The sequence below is a fragment of the Anoplophora glabripennis genome, unplaced genomic scaffold, assembly GCF_000390285.2.
Source record: "Anoplophora glabripennis isolate ALB-LARVAE unplaced genomic scaffold, Agla_2.0 scaffold296, whole genome shotgun sequence".
Classification (NCBI taxonomy): Eukaryota; Metazoa; Arthropoda; class Insecta; order Coleoptera; family Cerambycidae; genus Anoplophora; species Anoplophora glabripennis.
In genome coordinates, this window is record NW_019416601.1 from 286,141 (window position 1) to 304,501 (window position 18,361).

General features: G+C 32.1%; 1 protein-coding gene across 8 annotated transcripts in view; it reads right to left on the reverse strand.

The window, feature by feature from the left end:
* Window positions 1–18,361, reverse strand: part of LOC108912586 (protein turtle) — a 188,892-nt gene that overhangs the window by 31,473 nt on the left and 139,058 nt on the right. For all 8 annotated transcript variants that reach the window (XR_001964553.1, XM_018717849.2, XM_018717852.1 and 5 more), the window contains 3 exons: window positions 16,943–17,123; window positions 11,080–11,213; window positions 1,177–1,328 (listed from right to left, as the gene is read on the reverse strand). Coding sequence is in view for 7 of the 8 variants with exons in the window: in XM_018717849.2 (XP_018573365.1) it covers window positions 1,177–1,328; window positions 11,080–11,213; window positions 16,943–17,075 (419 nt within the window). In the remaining variant the exon portion in view is untranslated. The remainder of the gene's footprint in view (window positions 1–1,176; window positions 1,329–11,079; window positions 11,214–16,942; window positions 17,124–18,361) is intronic.

The window sequence follows — 18,361 nt, forward strand, 5'->3', positions numbered from 1 at the left end:
ACACAAGAAATCTCTCAACGGTAAAATAAAAGTGTTTTTATTGACAACAAAGTTTACTGAGAAGAAATGTTGTCGGGTCGAGCGTTGGTTGAAGGGTCCTGGTGTGGAGTCGCTCGCAGGTATATGTATTCAGTTCCTGACGCCAATCTGCCGTGGGCCTTTTCCTGGAACTCTGGTGATACGGGCGGGCCCTTGGTACTTTGCGTGTGTAACTTTTTCATCTTTGACTTTTTAACAAATTGGACAGCAAATTCCGTTTTCCCAAACTGTTTTACGTTAAAAAGGTACTTTTGTTTCAAATCGTTATCTTTAACGGTTTCTAAAAAAATTGCTCTTGAATTAATCCCACTTTGGTCAATTTCATAGTAATTTAAACAAAAAATTTTTTTGTTTAAGTTTAATCTAATTTCAATAAAAAAATAATAATAATAAATTAAATTAAATAAAAATTAATCCTTTAAATGGAAAAGAGAGGAAAGGAAAATTATTATTATTATTTTTTGAGTAGAGTACCTTTTTAACGTAAAACTGTTCGGGAAAACGGAATTTGCTGTCCAATTTGTTAAAAAGTCAAAGATGAAAAAGTTACACACGCAAAGTACCAAGGGCCCCCCCGTACCCACCCCAATGGACCTTGTGGAAATAAATGGATTAGTCCATCAAATTGCTCATCAAAATTTAGCTGTGTATACCAAATTTCATTCATTTATCACAATGCGATTGAGAGATATTGCTAAAAAATGATTTCCATTCCTCCCTCTTCAATGGGTCCTTGTGCCCTTAGGAAGCATTTCCGGACCCATGTTCATATGAACTTTTTTACTTAGTTTCGATAATAGAATCGGCCTGTTCAGGGTTGGCAGCTAATTATGAGACACCCTGTATATTATTGTCGCCTTTATCGTCACCAGCTTCATCAGTCTTGGTCATCAATCATTGATATTGCATGGTCCATTTTCCACTATACAGAATAATATTGTGGTGCTTTTTTCAACATCAAGTATCCACATTCAAAATTTGTTTCCAAGCTAAGGATTGAAACTGGGCTTTCTCTGATGAAGTAATACAAGCGTGTTCCCGAACCTTAAGTTCTACTGATCTAACATTTACGGGCGTCCTTTACAATTGTTTTGACGCTCTATTTGATGAAACCGAACCAAATAATCGTGTACTTACCAGCCTTTGTCCGATTCACGTATATTTGTGAGGTTAAGTGATGCAGCGCCGTAAGGGGAATCAGGGGAGACTCTAGAAACTCTCCCTTCATAGCCTTCGCCGCTGTGAGTTGGATAGCTCTCATACCAGATGTAAATAGGTATGTCCTGTCCCTTTAAAAAGTACTCAATCAAGGCACGGCTCTTCTACGTGTAAATAAACAAAAAAATGACTTTAATCTTCCATTAAACCATCATCGCACGGCTTTACAGATTAGCTGACAATTTTGCTGAGAATGTAGACAGTCTAAAATATCAGTTATTTTATTTACATATCTCGAAAAGTGCAAAACATCGGAAATGTTAGTAACTAGAATTATCGATAATTAGGGAAAGTTATTGTTAGTTAATTAATAATTAATAATCTAAACTACGCTAAATAGTCGTCAAAAATGACGCCTATCCCAGTACAAATGGGAAGGTAAAGGGATGGATATCTCTAACTGTGCAATTCGTAAGTAAAATCGTGGTTCTAGAAGGAATTTCAATGTAATCGTTTATAGTAACGATTTGAGCGGTTTATCGAATAAAATATGTTATCCTTTATTACACTTTGTTACGGCACCAAATTGTGATATTTCAGTGAAGTGAGATTTTAATGGTAATGTAAACTATAGAAATTATTTTAATATCGTTTCAAATGCCGAAACTAGTTTTTTTTTTTTAATTTTTGCGACATAAATTTGAAAAAATAAATTGCACGATGTAAAATAAGTAAAACAACATTTGAATACAGGATTGTTCTGTAATATGTGACTGAAAAAAATACTCACCTCGCATCTTCGACTAAGATAGTATACACGGTGTACCAAAATGATGGAACATATTTCTTTTCCAGTTCAGATTTTAAAAAATCGCTGAAACGGGTCAATTAGTAAATAGAAATTGTGACTTTTCTGCAATGTTTTCAATGTTTGACAGATCTATAACATTACCGACATTTTTTTTAATAGGACGCTCTATATTTTATAGTATAAATAGATAGCCCTTCTAAAGACGAATTCATCGATACAAGGTTATGCCTAGTTTTTTGTCATAATTGTCTAAAAAATTTAAAACATAGTCTTTTATGTCGTACTGACGACTATTTCAAACAATCATAGTCTCTTTCGTACTTTAAAAAACGGATCTACTATTTATTAATCTTTTTCTATTTACTTTAAAGCTTTATTTTCTTAAAAACAATCACATCGATAAACAAATAAAATTCACTAGAATACCTTAGGTGTAACGTGAATCGTTTTAGTTCCAATTAATCCGTTGTTAAATTATTTTGAAAAATGCTTGCCCGTTGAAGCGAAAAACAGAGAATTGAAATTTTAATTATGATTGGATGCGGAAATAAAAGCCGTAGTCAACAGGAGGTATGCGACTTATTTCACTATTAAGTATCCAGGCCAGAGAATTAGTCGAGCTACAATAAGTAAAGTATCCAAAAACTTTGAAGAAACAAGAAGTATAAAAGATTTACCTGGATCAAAAATCAAAATGTGATGCTCGCCCTTATTGAAAATACTCTCTCTATCTCAGTCAACTTCGACTTGTCGGAAAAAGTGAATGTTTGACCTTATTTCTTTGAGGGCAATTTAACAGGCGACATTTATTTGCATTTTTTGCGTTTTTAGCTGATTCCAGCCCTGGAATTAATTTTTTCACGAGCACGATATGCCTGCTGGTTCCAGCAAGATGGTCCCCCCTACATTTTCGCCTCGATGTAAGAAATTACCTTAATGAAGTTTTCCCAAATTGATTATAAGCAGAAGAATGTTGCTTGAATGACCACCACGCTTCCCTGACTTGACACCACTAGATTTTTTTTGTGGGGTTATCTAAAAAGCAAAGTGTATGTGAACAGACCAGACACTATCGAAGGATTGGAAAAATCGTATCAGAGAAGAAGTTCGAAACGTAACACCAAATGTTATTCAAAACGCAATTGATAACTTTGGACATCGAATTGGGCATTGTGCAATGGTTAATGGCGGCCACTTTGAACATTTGTTGTAATAAAATGAAAAGTAGTACTAAACTATGACGAAAAAGTAGGTATAACCTCGATGAATTCGTCTTTAGAAGGGTTGTCTATTTATACTATAAAACATAGCGCGTTCTATTTAAAAAAATGTCGGTAATGTTATAGGTTTGTCAAACATGGCTCAAAAAAATAGAAAATATTGCTGAAAAGTGACAATTTCTATTTACTAATTGACCTGTTTCAGCGATTTTTTTAAATTTCAACTAGAAAAAAATATGAATTTTTTTCCATTATTTTGGGACACAGTACATAGTATAACGTAAAATAATTTAAAAAAAAAGAACAGGACTTCTATTATTATTAACACAGTATCTTAAGTCGATCAATTAGTTCCCAAGACTTGATTTCCTGGCAGTGCTAAAGCAATGGCATAAAAGCAACATATCCCATCTATTGAAATGAATTTAGATTTAAATAGATAGAAAATTAATTTCATATTCGTTGCTGGGTATATTCTGTTACACTTTATGGCCGAAAAAAATCTGTTTGTGTGCATTGCAGCAAGTTATTATCAGTACAAACCGCATAGTGTAAAGTTTTAAAACAATCAGTCCTAGATACTGGAACATGGTTTTCTTTTCTAGAATTACTGCTGAGTTTTTAACCTTTGACCCTTGATATATAAAAATAGTTACTTTTTGTATAAGACGATAAAATTGTAATTTAACAACGAGCAGAGAATGTTAATTCAAGAGCATGAAATCACGAAGGAATTATTTTTAGAAAGATGATAAACTTTAACATAATTCTATTAGGTACATATTTTCTATAGCAGATATTTGTGTGAAAAATTGAGTTACTTTAAACTTACTTTAAAACCCCAGTAGTAAGGGTTGTTATGGAATTTGCAAATGAGTTTACTTTACAATGATACAAAAAAAGGAGAAGCAAAAATATTCGAAAACGAATTGAAAGAAGAAAAGTTCACATTAAATCAAAAAGAACAGGAGTTGTAAAAAATTAAAAATCGCGACAAATATCAATAGTGTCAATGAAAAGTGCAACTGATATAGTTTTCGTGAATGTTAGATACATTCAACATTATGGGTTTTATAATTCCGTACAAATGCATGCTACTAGTGAATGAAAATTGTGACATTTCAAAGTAATTATAAATATCGTCACTGGATACTAGCGGATTCAGCAAAATTATTACATTGTTCAAGAAACTGACACATGATTAGAAAGTCGAAAATCTTCGATGACGTCATCATACATTTGTTAAATCTGCGGATGGATCTTAGAAATTGCTAATATTGATATTCGAAGACCAATCATGGTTATTTCACTTGATACCAAAATCAGGAGTCAACATTTTTGCGTTACCGGCAAAGAATTTAAAAGTGTGAGCTGGAAATTTTAAAAGGAATTAAGACCTAAAAACTTGCTTCACAAGACAGGAAAAGTGTTAAATAATACTCTGTATAATGTGAAGATTGTCAAGTTCCTGTATATTATTTCGACGATTCTTTTGCAAAGGCTCTAATAAACTCTGCTGACGCTGATATGAAAACTACATAGTTTGTGGGTAAGAGGAACTCGTCATCCAATACAGAAACTTACTCATAGATTCGGTAACCAGTAAAATTTCCGTATCGAAGCATACCTATACCTAATAGCAGCAAAAGATACACATTATGATTCCATCTAGATACAGATATATTTTTTTATCTTTACGTTTGTCATAATTAGAAATTGACAAATCATATTCAGAACATGCCTGACGAATTTGATATTTCTATTAATGTTAGCTGCACCATTGAAGTTTTTATTCATCTGTAGACCATCAAAATTAACAATAATTCTCGAACGTATTAAATAACGTGATTATTTTAAACAAAAATTTTAAAAGAATGTATCCACACTTTCTCTTAAAATTTTGTCATGTATCCCTTTGTTGAAGTGCTATTTAATCTACTACTTCAAGTTAGTAATTTTTGACATCTGCTATAGAAAAAAATGTCTTGGATCAAGGATTATTTGCAGATACATATAGAGAATATCATAATAAATGGGACCTTCTGATTCAGCTTCAGCATAATATTACTTTCTGCGTACGTAGTACTCCATCAGCAGCATTATTTGCTGTAGAGAAAAATTAGATAATATTTTTGTAAAGTCGAGTTTTGCTCGTAGTTTGCTAATAACTGAAATTGAGTGCACGAGTCCTGTCCAGGCTGATTTACATTCCGGCAAAGTTCGGCGTTCCAACACGTTTTTAATTATTCTGTTTCATACTTGAAACCGTACGTACGGAAAACTTAGTTCGAATAAAGTCCGTTACAAAACGTTCATTCTAGTTTCAGTTTTAAATTACCTGCATAATTTAATTATCTGAAAACAAGAGATTAAAGTCATTTTAGAGGAACTCGACAACAAAACTAATAAATACAAAATAATATCAGCAGTGAGCGGAGGCGTTTCAAAGCTCTATGTTTCATGCATTAACAATGCATTTCAGCGGGACAATGCACAGCTGCGGGACATTATTTACTTTGCAAAATTTGTTAGCACCACATAATCATATCCCGTTTTATATATTTTAGATTGCATGCACTGCAAAAGCCGATTCCATGTTAACACGTCAAAGAGTTTTGTCAGTATTAACCGTTCGCATTTGCGGTAATTAGAGATTTGGATTCCAAAATCGTTTATTTTGTGTATTTCCACCAACTGGTTCATAAATTTCTAAAATAATTGGGCAACACTCACAAGAGATTGTTGATACTCACAAGAGATTGTTGTCACTCACAAAAGATTGCTGACACTCACAAGAGATTGTTGACACTCACAAGAGTGATGAAAAACTCACAAGAGACAGACTCATACCGATTTTACTGTATTAGGAATCCACATCTTCAGAAGACATCTCGCTCGAGTAGAAGAGAACTACCTACGAGAATATTGCCCTTGAATAGTTAAACATTGAAGGATCAGATATTGAAATTAAAGTAAGCATTGAAAATAAAAAAGAAAGAAGGGGTTGCCTGAATAAAAATTTGTAAAGTACCAATGCCAAACTCTAGTCCAGGATCAGATGAAATATAAATAAGCTCAGTGGGCCAAGTAAAAGTAAGAACTATCTGAAAACACAAAAAAACATTTGCTGTAAAATTTAACTGCTGACAAAAAGAAATTGGGGACCAATTTGGAAAAGGTCAGACGTGAAAAATCTAGTGGAAGAACAAATCTGAATTTAATGAAGCAAGGGAAGAATTAGGGTCCAGATGAGTGGAACAATAAAATCCTTGTTAAATAACAAAGTTAAGTTCCAGATTTTAGCAACTTTTTTTAGCCAATTGGAAAGATGGCATTGTGCAAGTAGGTAATTATTGAAATTGGGAACTTGCTTTTAATACAATATTTTGTCATATTAGCTGTATCATAAACTGCACTACTGTGAATCTATAAAATTGTTTTATCGTTACCTCATTACAGCATTTTTTGTACTAGTATGCTTTAGGCATCGCAAAAAATGTCTGCCTGATTAAATTAATTCACTGCCAAGGCAACCCACCGGACACGTAAATCAGTGGTAGCCTAACAACCACTGCGTTTGTCTAATAAGATCGCCTCCTTCTTCATGTAATTCCATCCAATGCTGCCCTACGTTTGCGTGTCCATGAAACATCGGCTAAAACTATTTACCTAAACCTGCCTAATCTCCACCCCCGGAATATATTTGACACAACCAGAGACACCCCGACCCACTTATTGGCCTCGCAGATATCCCAGGATTAATGTTAAGTCTCCTAGATTGAGATCGCTAAGTTCTTAATGGTGGCTGCAGATACTGTTCTGGGAGTAAATCAGGGGAGTTCGAGGATAGCCAGTTTCAGGAGATTTTCCTCCAAGAGAACATACATTTACAAATAGTAATAGTTTTCTATGCATATTTGTCTACTTCAACTCTCGAGATGCTATCAGTCATCAAAGGTGCTTTTAGATGTAGCCTCAACTTCGCAAGATTTAAGAAGTGTAACATAAATAAAGATTATTCTTTATCAAGATCAGTACACTTAGGAATTGTTGTAGACGCAGTATGTAAAGAATAAAGACTATTTGTAAATGGAAAAGAATTAAATATGTTTTATTTTAGTTTATTGAAACGTTAGCATATTCTTCCAAAAATCATTTTCGTAAGCTTTGACATGTTAGCATAAAGATAGCAGAAGAAACTAAACTACACACTAGTGAGAAAAGAAAATGCCACAAAGAGATAGAGAGAGACAGATATAGATCTAAACTATCGTTAACACCACTACGAGAGTTTCATAATACAGGACAGAACTACTCTGAATTTTGTGATTGTTAGTACAGTGAAGTAGAGCACTTTAAGTGATGTTTTCATTTAGAAATCATATACAATCGTGGTGCAAAAATGTCTCTGTATTATTTCATTGCTGTACAACATTTATTAATTTAAAAAGTCACACTATCAATGAGTATGAGTACATTTGTGTGTTTTGAATGTAACAATTAAATACTACCATTTTCAAAAATCATTGTAGTAATTTTTTGTTATGTAAACGATGTGTGCTCATTTAAAATAATAAATAATATAAGTGTGACGAGAAAATTGAGAAATGTATTTACATAAGATAAGTTTCTTTCTTATTAAGACTTATTTATAAATTTTTCATAAACATTAACTAGAAATATGTTTTAAATTTGATTTTGACTAAAACTAGAAACAATTAAAAAATTAAAAACTTCCAATAAGTAAAAAAACAATTGTAACATTCTCAAAGAAAATCTTCCTACTAATAGGTAGTAGTAATTGAATAAATAAATAAAATAAATAAAAATTAAATCCTGATTTTATTTAGATCATCAATTTCAAAAATATTTTAAAATATCTTGAAAATTAATTTCAAAAGACTAATTTTTAGTTTTTTAGCATGTTTTCACCTCTGGTTCTGTTCTTCTCTCTCTATATAAGTATTGGTCTTCGTTGTTCTACAAAAGGAGAAATAACATATTTTAGCATTTTATAATAGTATATAGACCTTAGTGAAAAAAAAAAATTATTATGAGCAGATAAACTAAAAATTTTAGTTTTCAAATTGTTAGATTTAATTTATTAATGGATATAGTCTTCTGATTATCCACTAGTCGGTGGATAATCATCAGCCACATGTAATTAAACAATTGAAAATATTAAGATTACATTATTGTAATATGTAAAAAAATTAAAATATATTCTAATTTAATTGGTTTGGTGTACCAATACATAAATAGTTCTAAGACCGCAATAAGTAATTCTGATAAAAGTAATTTGAAAACCTTTCTCGTTTAGATAAAACACACAAATGCATAGTGAACAATTAATGACGATGATGAAAAAACACTATCGGTCTGCTCTCCGTATCCCGTTCATTGTGAGTTACATCACTGTGGCCAATCACAATAAACAAAACCAATAATTAAATTTACGCGAGGTGTTTGGTGGTTGGCACTCTTAACACCCCAAAACAAAACAAAATTCTAGTTTAAATATTTATAAATACGTACAGGCAAATTTCATATGTTGTTTTGTTCTAATAAAATCGTACGCTTTATTTTTGGCTCAAAAATTGTTTCACTTAACCTTAAAACACGCACAAAATAAATTTTTTAATAGTTTTTAATATCCATAACGCCATATTAACGTCTTTTGTTAGACTAAACATAATAATGATAAATAACAGTTCATGTAATAAATATTATGTTCAATTTAATTAGATTTTACTATTATTATAATTCATATACCGTTTTTAACGGCGTTTGTGTAAGATACATTCGATTATTGTAGTTTGTATCTGCATAACTTCTTTAGTATTTTATTGTTTTCTAGAACATTTCGCTTTCCCCATGACATTATGGTTATAGTGAAGAAGTTTCCAATCCAAACGAAACTTAGGGTGTTTTCTAGTTCAAAAAGTCAAATGAAAATAAATTAGATAATTTTCTAAAACACCCAATTAATTAAAATATATATTCCCTGAATATTTCCATCAAAGTTCCGAATAAGATCAACAAAGTCGAATTATTAGCTGCCATATTGAACACTGCGCTAATAGAAAGAGCAAAGAAGATCAAATGTGATATATTTAGCTAATGCACATTTTCAGCAGCATGAAGTGCTTCAATTACTTTGCTGTGTGTGTAAATAAATCGAATTTTCGAGTTCGTCAAAGGCGTAGTTTTTACTCTGTGATTTCGTCATATGCAATTTGCCTGTTGCGAACCCCTGCAACATCACTAGTGTATGGCTGGTTCTAAGGCTGAAATCATAAGTGTAGCTCCTATTTATTTGTAATATACTTTAAAATTTACTAATGGATTTTAGTTTTTATAAATTATTAAGTATCAAAAAGTCAATAGACACAATGCGATCGGTAATGGTTATCATGAAGAAATGAAAAATGTAGTATACAAACTTTTAGATAAAAAAAACGCCTTATAGCAACAAGTAATGAATAAAGACACTCTAATTGTGAAAGTACATTTCCTGAGTAAGTCTAAAAAAATATTTGGACAATCTTTATTTAGAAAATAGTAAGATTGACAAAAATTCAGGCATAGTGAAAAAATATGTTTGTATTTTTAAACTATTATACCATTATATATGTTTTGGGATAGAGACTTAATGTCTTTGATAAATCAACATCTTTGGCACAACTGACAATCAAATAATACAAAAAAATGTATTTTAATTGTAATATGTATGTAATATCATTCTCCATTATTAAGTTTCTCTGATTTTAATAGATTTACCAGAGAGAGGAAAAGACAGAAAAGAGGTCGATTTTCTAATTCTGGAAATTAAACGTCACACTGACGATCCCTTATATCCTCATAGTATCCCGTGGATGCGAGCGAAAGAGTCGATAGACACCCAATATCAGAGTTAACCGGGATCACTTTTATCCTCCTAAAAAGTCTTATATCTTATATAGTTCCTCGCCAGAGCATCGAACCTCGGATAATGCAGCTTTCGCCTGAAATGCCCTTTAAGAAAGCAATATACCACTGCGGTCCTATCAAATTATATCTAACTAGAAAATTGGATAACTTATCGGTTTATGTAACTCTGCAAATAAGGCTTACTAGGTCTCCCGAAGATTTAAATGGAAAAGGGATTTAGTGTTAAGAAGGATTCTTCTTTCAGTGTACCTGGGACATTTTTCAAAAAACATGTCCATAAAATAACATTTAATTTTGAGATGTAATTAAAATATGTTTAAAAAAACCCTAAGAAAACTTTTTTTATGCACAAGATCTAAAATCGAATTTTTGTTTAAAAAACTTCCGAAAGCGCTCTAACATCTTCCAAAATAGGTAAAAATTTGAATACATTTTTAAAAACAGCTTGTGCCGAAAAATTATCCAAATTTAATGGGAATCAAAAAGCTACAACGACAAATCGATTATTTTCCTAATCGTTTTGCAAGTCCTAATCGTTTGTAAGTCCTAATCGTTTTGTAAGTCCTAATCGTTTTATAAGTCCTAATCGTTTTATAAGTCCTAATCGTTATTTTTGCATATACGGACTTTAGCAAGGCGTTCGACAACATAACTAAATATTTGGTTATTATTTCCAGCATTCTGATTTTTTATACATACAATGATGTTATTTTCTTTCTTGTTATATTTCACAGCGTCAGGATTAGGCATTAAATGAGAATATTTAAACCAGAATCATCGACAATCCACTTATGACTTCGAACCGAAGAACGACCACAAACAATGTGGTGTCGCAAGGAGCAAACCCAGGGCCTGTGCCCTTCAGTTACGAATCCGGGGCCACCTTCACACAGTAAGAGAGCAGATGGTGAAAAATCCTACCGTTTCGCCTACCTTCTTCTCCCATTGTAACACGTACGGCACGGGGTGTCCCTCAGGGAACTCCACGTGGCAATTGAACACCACCGACTCACCAAGTATTGCTGTAATATGGACTGCATCTTGGAAACAATTTACTGAAACAAATACAGTATTAAATATGACATTTTCTCTTTAACGATATCGTACTCGTATTTAAAATATCTAATTTGTTCAACCGTCTTCAATGTTTTAAATAATGAGGTGTATCTAAATCAAGTGATATCTTGTTCTTGTAAAATAATTGAAACTTAGAGTGACTGTTGAGATATTGAAAAAGTCCATAATATACAGGGTGTTAAAAAAAGAGTGTAAAATATTTCAGGAGGTAATAGTATGAACCAAAATAAGCAGAAAAGTCTTAATAAACATGAGTCCGCAAAGTAACGGTTGCGGAGATATGGACCGCTATTCGTTTTTCAAACATTTTATTTTATTAGGAATAAACCGACAAACGAAGCTTTTAACAACAGAAGATGTTCAAAGTGCCCTCCGTCCATTTCCAAGCAGGCACGACATCATCGTCTCAACGATATTCGAATTCTTTCGAAAACACCCTCCTTGGTTTGGATTTCTTGACACTTTTGATTAATCCGTAACTGCAGCTCTTCCAGACTATTTACAGGAGTACCATACACTAATGTCTTCAAATATCCCTAAACAAAGAAATCTAGAGGGTTCAGATAAGGCGATCTTGGAGGCCATAAAACAGGTCCGGCCCTTCCTACCCATCTATGTGGAAAAGTTTGGTGTAAATGCTCTCTAACGGCCATGGAAAAATGAGGTGGAGCACCATCATGCTGGAACCACATTTGTTGCCTCTGATTCAAAGGAATGTCTTCCAAAAAATCATACATTGTGTTCTGCAGAAAGTTGAGGTAAGCAGCGCCTGTTAATCAAATACGTACTGTTTATTTCACTAAACATCAACCAACTATTATAAGAAAATACACAACGTTTTTGCAAAATAAAAAAACATAAAACATTCCATATCTCCGCAACCGTTACTTTGCGGACCCATGTTTATTGAGACTTTTCTGCTTATTTTGGTTCATACTATTACCTCCTTAAATATTTTACACTCTTTTTTTAACACCCTGTATGTATTTAAAAAAATCCGGCTTTCTATAATTTTAGAACCGGACCTCTATGACTAAAATCAAATTATTTCGTGCGAAAATGTGAAGACGCTTCGATTTCAAATACATTTACTACAAAAAATGTGGTAATATGTGAAAAATAACTTTCTAAAGTATAACAATTATAGAAGTTGGCAGTGAAACACATTCCAACTGCATACTACGGTTACGACTGTTCTGAATAACAAAAAAATAAGCGATAATAAGAAAAGAAAGAGTTTTTGATAAGAAACTTAGGATCTATCCGGCACGATCAATTTATTCCTGCCGTAAAACTTTGAGCAGCATTCGTACTATGGTCCGGGTTAGGATGTCATTCGTCAGGACTAACGCTGAGATTACATCTGAGGTTTGTTTCTCGCTCCCCTATGTTAGATAAGATCCACCAGTTACTTCATGTTTGCTCACATCATACGTACGGGTTCATTTTTAACGATTCCGAGAGAGAAATCTAAACGAAATACACATTTACACATGTTATAAAAGAAAAATGGTTAAATTAGAAGTTAGAAGAAGTAAAGTAGTGCTAAACATAAAATATAATGGAATAAAGTAACTTCGGCGACGTAGCGAACAGGAATTGCTCGCCACATGCACCCAGAGTCGCCTGAAATTTTCACTCATGTTTTGAATTCAATATCCGAAACTATACGCGACGCCGCAAGCAGCTCCAGCCACAGCAAGAGACATTCAGAGCAAACGTTCGCGAACGTTCGAACGTCAACTCTGTTGTCTTCAGAAAAGTAACCAGAGCAACTCTTCTGGCAAGTGCGAAGCACAATATCAAGCGTTCACTGTTATTGTAATGTATACGTTTAACTGCATATTTTAAAATCATACCTTGTTAATCAAATATTAGAACCAGTGCCATTACAGAAGCACACAAGTAATTTTTATTAATTGTAATAAAATGTTGCCAAAAGAAACAAAAAAGTATCTATAGCACCATACATGCATTTATAAAAACAAGTTTAATTTGAAAGCTTTTGAAATTTACTGTAGTTGCGAGTACATACGCTTTCTACTTCTCTTTTATAAATATTTCAGTAAATATGCTTTTATATAAATATTTCATTAAATTAGCTGCACTAAAGTAAAACATGAAACGTTCAAAATTAATTTCGCAACACTGGCGTTTTCCACAAAACTCTAATGAGTACATATCTAGTATCATTTATATATTTTCCCACATCCTACTTCAACGATTTCGTGACAGCGTAGAACATTTATCATTCCGTTTAAATATGCCTTTCAATTTATTTTTAATTTAAATTTATGCAACTGTCAGTTAATGCGGTTTGGATTAATTTTACATGCAATCTCGTAATCGCTTTTAGATTTGAATTTATTTGTAGTTTGCAAATTGTACACAGTTCGGAGTTTGCCACGGTACACGTTAGAGTTTAATATATTTTACTTTTAGCATGATATTAATATCGAATTTATGATAAAACCGAATATTGCGGTAGATATTGTTTGTTTTTGCATATAATATTACGCGAATTACATTTCATTGATCGCAATAATTATTTAATAATTTAAAAACCTCGTTGCTAAGCGCATTGGATTCATATTATTATTACTATTAAAAGAGTAACTAATTTTATCATAATTGTTCGTCATAATTAAGGCTGGTTTCGAGGCATTGAACAATAACAGTTACTTTTTTAAATAACTTTTCTTTACCATTACTGGTAATAAAACATTGAAACATAATTACAGCTTATTTTCGAATTTTCTATCACACGACTTTTTTTATATACATACCTATATGCATCTACAGAACCAAGTACAATAGTAATGGTTGAAATTTTTTGGGGAAAATTTTCACAATCATAAGGGATTTTTTTTTATGAAATATGTTGCTTAATTTATCAATCTTTAAAGTCCACACGACTACAGTTTTGTTTATGTACAGCTCATCTTATATTGTTTAAAAGAAATTTAATATTTTACTATATAAGAAGAGTGTAACTTATTTAACTGGCCATTTTCAAGTACTTTTAAGGCATATAGAACTTTTTAACGTAGACAAAAATTTACACTTCTTTTCGTTTGACACTTAATTCGGTAGATGCATTAAGATGCCATGCATGTATAAATAAATAATAATCAAAATCCTATGGCAGGGGTGTTCCGGACCAAACATGAACACGCCGTATATATAAAAGCATACAATACAATAGCATGACTTCTTCATTTATTGTCATTACTCTCCGTTTTTCCCTCCATTCGTTAAATTCGGCGAACACTTTTTCGTAATTTTCCCTGAATTTCGCTGGCAATAAATGGAAAATTACTGCTTGATCTCTTCAGAAATAGCCACAGGAACACAATTACTTTCTTGCAATTTTACCAAATTCAGATAAAACTGTTTATTAAATAATTGATAATAAACAACGTACCATAGCAAACAGTAGGTACCACGTTTCATTGAGTACTAGTAAGAAATATCAAGTCGTGTAATAATTCTGACACCACAAATATGATTGTGATGTGTTTTTCGATTCGTTCTCGCGTTTAAACATTCTTGCGTTTATAAAAACTGCTTAAAACACTTACAATAAATAACTATTAATAACATTGGCGCATTCGCCAATTATTAGAATGAATGTAACTTGAAACATTGATTTTGTAAATTCAATAGAATATATAAAAAAGGTTGGTGGAAAAGGATGAAAATAATATTATCCTTGGATAAGCACTTAAATAGTTTCAATTAATGAAAATTATTCGAAAGTATTTCATTGACTTTTTAATGTTTGCGCAGTTACATCAAAAAAATTTATCATTGATAATAATTTATTTTGGCTTGTGCCAAATATTCTGCGGATGCCTATACAAATATCTTAATATAAAATTACTATATTAGCACCAAACTAGCTAGTAATAATATTTTTAATAATAGTTATAGGCGAGAGAAAATTTATTTTCCAATTAAATCTATAATTTCCTCATAAAATTTCGCACAGCAAATGAAGATATCGATTTAGCGACCGGTAAATTTACTTCACACCTGAAAATACCGACATCATCTAATCTATAAAACTTATTGGGTTACTGTAGAGATCACAAGAGTAAGTATTTTCCCTCTATATATTTCCAGAGTTGCCCTGAATATAAATTATCGAATTATTATCCCCAAGCACTTTATACCTTTAACATTTTTTATACGTATGAATATTTATGCTTCATAATAATCACTGCTTTCCCTACGTGGTCATAAATATTTGAATTTTAAAGTAGCCCAATCATTTATTAATGCAGGCCACTTAACGTAAGCACTATTTTGCTTAAATTATAGATCAATGTTTATTTTGCGTAATAGTGCAAGTGTATTGGTAAGCGCCACTAAAACTTAAAATTTACATTACCAAATATAGGATGTAACTGAGTATAATGGCTTACTATGGACAATTTGTCAAAAATATGTCTTTTTTTCTACAAAAGTTGCACTAGAAAAATTTGTTTCTATTAATATCTACCTCTAGTTGAAAAACTACAGTCGATAGAAACAAAATAATAATAAATAGGTACATATATGGGAACTCCATCTCTAATTTCGTAATGTTGAGAACGACAGTGTTTCTATTTATTTCCAAACGAATTGTAACCGTTTTACAAAAGTTTTAAAATTATACTCTGCAGTAAAGTAATTACTTTCATAAAGAAACAAAACGGTGCATTTTTCTTAAGGAAGGGCAACTCCCGTAACTTTTTTTTCACTAACCGATTGTAAAGAACTTTTTTCTACTAAATATATTGGATGAATCGAAGTCCTTTTATAATTCGAATCCGCGTCCTTTTTCTTTATACAAAAATATTATTTAGTAGAAAAAATACACCGGATTATTATCCACATATAAGTTTCCTCTTAAAACAAATAAAGAAACAGAATCGTAAAAAAAATTTGAGAAAGAAGTAATAATGGGTTCATTAGATATAGCGAAGGAAAAAAAAATACAATACAGGGTGGGCCACCAGTAACGCCTCGGTCGCTAAGGACCAAACGGCAAATGTTATAGAAACCTGGTTAGGTATAATACGTATATATTCGTCTAGATAGTGCGTATCCATTCGTTTGTATTAGTGTGTGTGTGCGTGTGCGTGCGTTATACAGTTTTTAAGAAGCTTCATGGAGCTTTTGCGCGACTAATAAGCATTTAAACACGTGTTTGACACGCATTCGCATTATCAGCTTTTAACATCGAATATCTCAGAAACTGTCCATTAGCGAACTTTGGGCCCATGAAGACTTTGTTCCTCATAACAAAAACAACCTATTCCCAAAATTTCATTAAAATTGACCGAACGGAGTTTCCCATAAGGATTGTGCGGGGTCCTTTAATATTAGAAAAAAATAATAATTTTAAGGAAGCAGCTTAGGAGAGCGTATTTTACTCAGATATTTTTTAATAAATTGGGAAATCAGCAATAATCAGGTTAGAACTAAAATAAGAAATCCGATTTATGTTATAATAAAATAGAAGAGTTGATTGCATCAGTTTGAAATCAAAATATCGTATTTGCGTTCTGTTTGAATGACTTGAAATATGTATATCAGATTTGATTTCGGGAAGAGTCGCAGTAAACTATGGAACATTTTGTACTTCTAATAGTGTACGATGTCTCTGCAGTCTCCTGTTAAATTGTTCTGACCTGGAAATTGTCGTTCTTCGTAATCTCACCTGTTTGCAAGAAGACGAACGTTAGAAAGGCAGCAAGGAAGGTATATATGGTGAGAGAACGTTGAGGCACCGGAGATCCTGTGGCGTTGGTCAGCGGACGAGACTTGCCCCGTGGGTCTGTGCGCATGCCCATCCCGGCGGTCCCATACTCCCAGCTAGCGCACTCTCATTGCCGGCTCTTCTGCAAATAAGACAATTATTATAATGATGTCGAATGTCCTTTATAAAACTGAATAAATATAGTAGCACTAGTAAGTGTGAAAAGCTAAATAGAGACTAGTTTCGGCTATTATGCCATCATCAGGGAATGTTGACCATTTAAATAAATTTAATTTTTTAAAAACTATGAATGCATTTGTAGACATATTAACATTATACAGTTATACCTTTAATATTGACAATTATTTTAAACTAAGTATTGTTTCAAGTTTTTTGACAAGGTTTTCGTTTTTTTCTTTACTTATTGGATATTTTGAAAACGTTTAAAAAATTAGTAGAATAAACCCTTGCGCCAAAGGGATCAAGCAAAGGTTATTTTTACGAAAATACTTTCCCTTAACTAAAAATCTCTCACTGAAAAAAACAGAAGTAGCGTTAAAATTAAAAGCGATTCGAGAAGTCTCAACTGTCAAAAGTCACAGTAATGAATATGTTTACGGACTTGGAGATTATTTTCAACCAAAAGTTATGTATAGCCATTTTAAGCAAAAAATTTCCAAAATTACGAACATGAGCACGAAAAGTCTGAATAAAAACGTGACAGAGCGATAAAAGTGCTCCGATAAATACTACACATTTTTTTTAATAATTTCAAAATGAGATCTAGATCTAGATCTAGAAGGAACTTGGTACAGATTTTAGATTATCGACGATTTGGTTTAAATGTTTGACAGAAGATGTTAGGATGAATCTAGATTGTAGATAAGTAACATTTACTTAAAACATATTGGGTCCAATGACTTCGATAAAACTTTGCCTCATTCTTAATGGTACACTCTGTATACATAAATAAAATTAGTAGTAAGATTTCCGGAAACGCAGAATTAAAATTAATGTGTGTATAACAAAAGTAACCAGAATAATTCACAAAACACAGTTTTTCGATAAAACTCTTAGTCCGCTGCTAGTCGTAAATTTCAATTATGCAATTATAAAATGACATGGTTTATTTCAGCGCCAAATGAAAACATTTCTTTTAGTGGAAAAATAAATTATGGTAAATTATATAGCTAGACAGGTGTTTCTGTAGCTTCTAGTTAACCTGTTTTGTGCCAGTTTATTTGACGCGAAAAAATTACTTCCGACTTTTTCAAGTTTGGACTTATAAGAAGCAATATATGTAAATTTTTTTATTTAACTTAATAAATGAAGAATGTAGTTACAAATTCTCAAATGCTGAAATAAGTTTTCTACGTATAT